Source organism: Chaetura pelagica, unplaced genomic scaffold, assembly GCF_000747805.2.
Source record: "Chaetura pelagica isolate M959 unplaced genomic scaffold, ChaPel_1.0 scaffold48, whole genome shotgun sequence".
NCBI lineage: Eukaryota > Metazoa > Chordata > Aves > Apodiformes > Apodidae > Chaetura > Chaetura pelagica.
In genome coordinates, this window is record NW_009954241.1 from 1080179 (window position 1) to 1082803 (window position 2625).

General features: G+C 41.4%; 1 protein-coding gene across 2 annotated transcripts in view; it reads right to left on the bottom strand.

The window, feature by feature from the left end:
• Positions 1-1178: 1178 nt before the first annotated feature.
• FOXN3 (forkhead box N3) overlaps positions 1179-2625 on the bottom strand; it is a 129924-nt gene continuing 128477 nt past the window's right edge. For both annotated transcript variants that reach the window (XM_010003706.1, XM_010003705.1), the window contains one exon: positions 1179-1728. In XM_010003706.1, coding sequence (XP_010002008.1) covers positions 1179-1728 — 550 coding nt within the window. The remainder of the gene's footprint in view (positions 1729-2625) is intronic.

Below are 2625 nucleotides of genomic sequence, written 5' to 3' on the forward strand. Positions count from 1 at the left end.
ATTTCTTTCGCTGGCTACGCTGGTTGAATCTGGAAATCTGTGGTCATTTTTGCACAGATGAATCCTGACTGACGGTGCCTGCGCACTCGTTTCTGAGGGCAGTGTTAAGAGCTCTTTTGTTGAACTTCTGACTTTTACTGTTCACCAATACGCTTTCCTTGTATTTTGAAATACCGAATACTACTACTACTGGCAGGTGCTGTAGCTTTGTTTCCCCAGTTAGATCAAGGATTTGATCCACAGAAAAAGATTCTGATGTATTTCTTTCCTTAATGTCTACTGTAATTTCTTTGACTTGATTGCTTTTCACTCAGGCAGTTTAAGAGACATAGCTTCTTTTTCCCTATGACTATCATTTTTTGCACGCAGTGCCAATCCTCGGGCTTATGGCTTTTTGAACATTCTTTTAATTTACTATAGAAGACAGATTCAATGATTAACAATGCTACTAAACAGTGACCCACCCCTCCCATTTCTTCTTGCTATTTCACTGAAACCCATTGCATACAGAGCTGAAGTTACCAGTCTTCACATTAGGAGCCACATGTAGTACGTGAAGCACTGAAAGTGCATGAGGGTTTGCGCAGTTGCCACTAGTGGCTGTCCAGAGACTTCTACGGCACAACGCATCCAAGTGCCACTAGATGCTTCCTGGGTTGTTTTTGAGAAGTACGTGCCTCCTCGTGCCCCAAAATCTCTTTATTCACATTCACTTCTAACCCAATCATAAGGCCATTAAATTCTTAAGGGCCACGCCTGAATGATCACTAAATTATGCACAGCTCTTCTAGTATAAGAGGGATTTCCAAGTGCCCAATCTTACTCCCATCACATCAATGCTGATGTCACTGTGTATTCAACCATGCATTTTTGACAAGCCGGAAAAAGCAATGGCAATTTTGGCTTTTTTGTTAACTTTTTGTCTTCGGGTAATGAAAAGCTTTTGTAAATTAGCTGAGTGTCACTATGAGTTCTATGGCTTCAATCTCCTTTAAAAATAAAAAATCTTAAGGGTTCAAAAAAAAAGAAAACAAAAAGAAACAAACCAAAACCAAATAGAAATAAAATAGAAGGAAAAACAAAAAAGGAAAAAATTGCTGATATTGCCACAAATCATTAGAATTCACCTGACGTGCTGAAACAAAACTTTTTAAGTTCAAACAAATCATTGATTTGTTCTAATTTTTTGTGGTTTCCTTTTGATCTTTCTGCCCCTTTGCCGTCCGATTGGTGATGTTGTTCAAACAGGATCGAATTCCTGCTAAATGTAGGAGCGATCCTGCTGCTTCTTTCATCTCCTCATCATCACTCTCAGGGGGCTTTTCTGTACGTCTCTTTTTAAGAGGCAGTGTGTCACTCGGTACTTTTCTCGCCTTCATTAAATGTTGCCTTTTCTTGTGCTGACACGCGTACCCACTGTCCGCTAAAGGATCCTTGGTCTCCTTCCGACTTTGCTTTTTGTCCTCCTCTTCTGTTTCACTATGGCTCTCGTGGCTCTGGAAGCTCACTTCACTTCCTTCACTGCTGTCTTGGCTACCTTTAGTTGCAAACTCATACTGGTCATCAGCAGAGGAAGAGGAAATGGAGTCACTGGCAGGTGATGTGCTCCTGTGGTTGGAAGATTTGGCACTGCTGTAGTTGTGGTCCTCCTTCGGGTCACCGCTGACAACTGGAGAGCCACAGGACTGCTCGCTTTCCGTCCGCATCCGGCAGTTTGTTATTCCATTCCTGCAAGAACAATTAAAACAGTCTTAGAAACCACAGAGATGTGATCCTGCTTCAATGCAAAAGATGGTAACGCCAACTGACAGATAATCTAAAATCACAGCTATCAGAGTGATGTCCAGGCAAGCTGGTTTCAAAGCCTGACTCAAAGTGCCTGTGGATCGGACTCCACACATAACACGAGCCAAAAGAAACGTAACAGCACAAGCGGAAGGAGCAAGCAGGGGATGATTACGAATAAATGATGTCTGAACAGTCCTGATTTACGTTTCAAGCAAGAGATTACACGTCAAAAAAAAATTAAGAAAAAAAAAAGCCCATTACTGCATCTGCTGGATGTTAAATCAACTCTGATGAGTGGTATAAATATCCTCTCCCATTTCCCATATAAAACGATACTACCAAGAACATGGGGAAGAGACACTAGCTTTCTGGAGTACTTAATTTTCCTGCTTCCAAAGGCTCTTCTGCTCTAGCACTCCAAGGGTAGGAGATGTTTCACCTCGAAGTAGCACAGCTTCCATTTAGGACTCATTCCAACAGAAGGAGCAATTAAGTATAAAACCCAGGTCCAGTCACATTTCTGACTGTGATCAGTTTATGAATAGTCTTAAAAGCAATGCAATCTTAAGCGATGAGCTGCCAAGAAAATATTGAAACATGTTTAAAAACAAACATTAGGGAAAAAATAATCTGGTTTTTCTCTAGAATTTGTCATTTTCCTCTTTGGTTTTATGGTGCTTGGTGCTGCGGGAACTCCTGCAGCATGATACAAACTAACACTGTTCCTTTCTGCACTGGAAAGTACTACAGCATTGCCACTGACTTTACAACACAGAACACAGTGCTCTCAACTCTGTTAAGGAAGGGACTAACCCTGAGCAGAGCTTAATTCCTGCT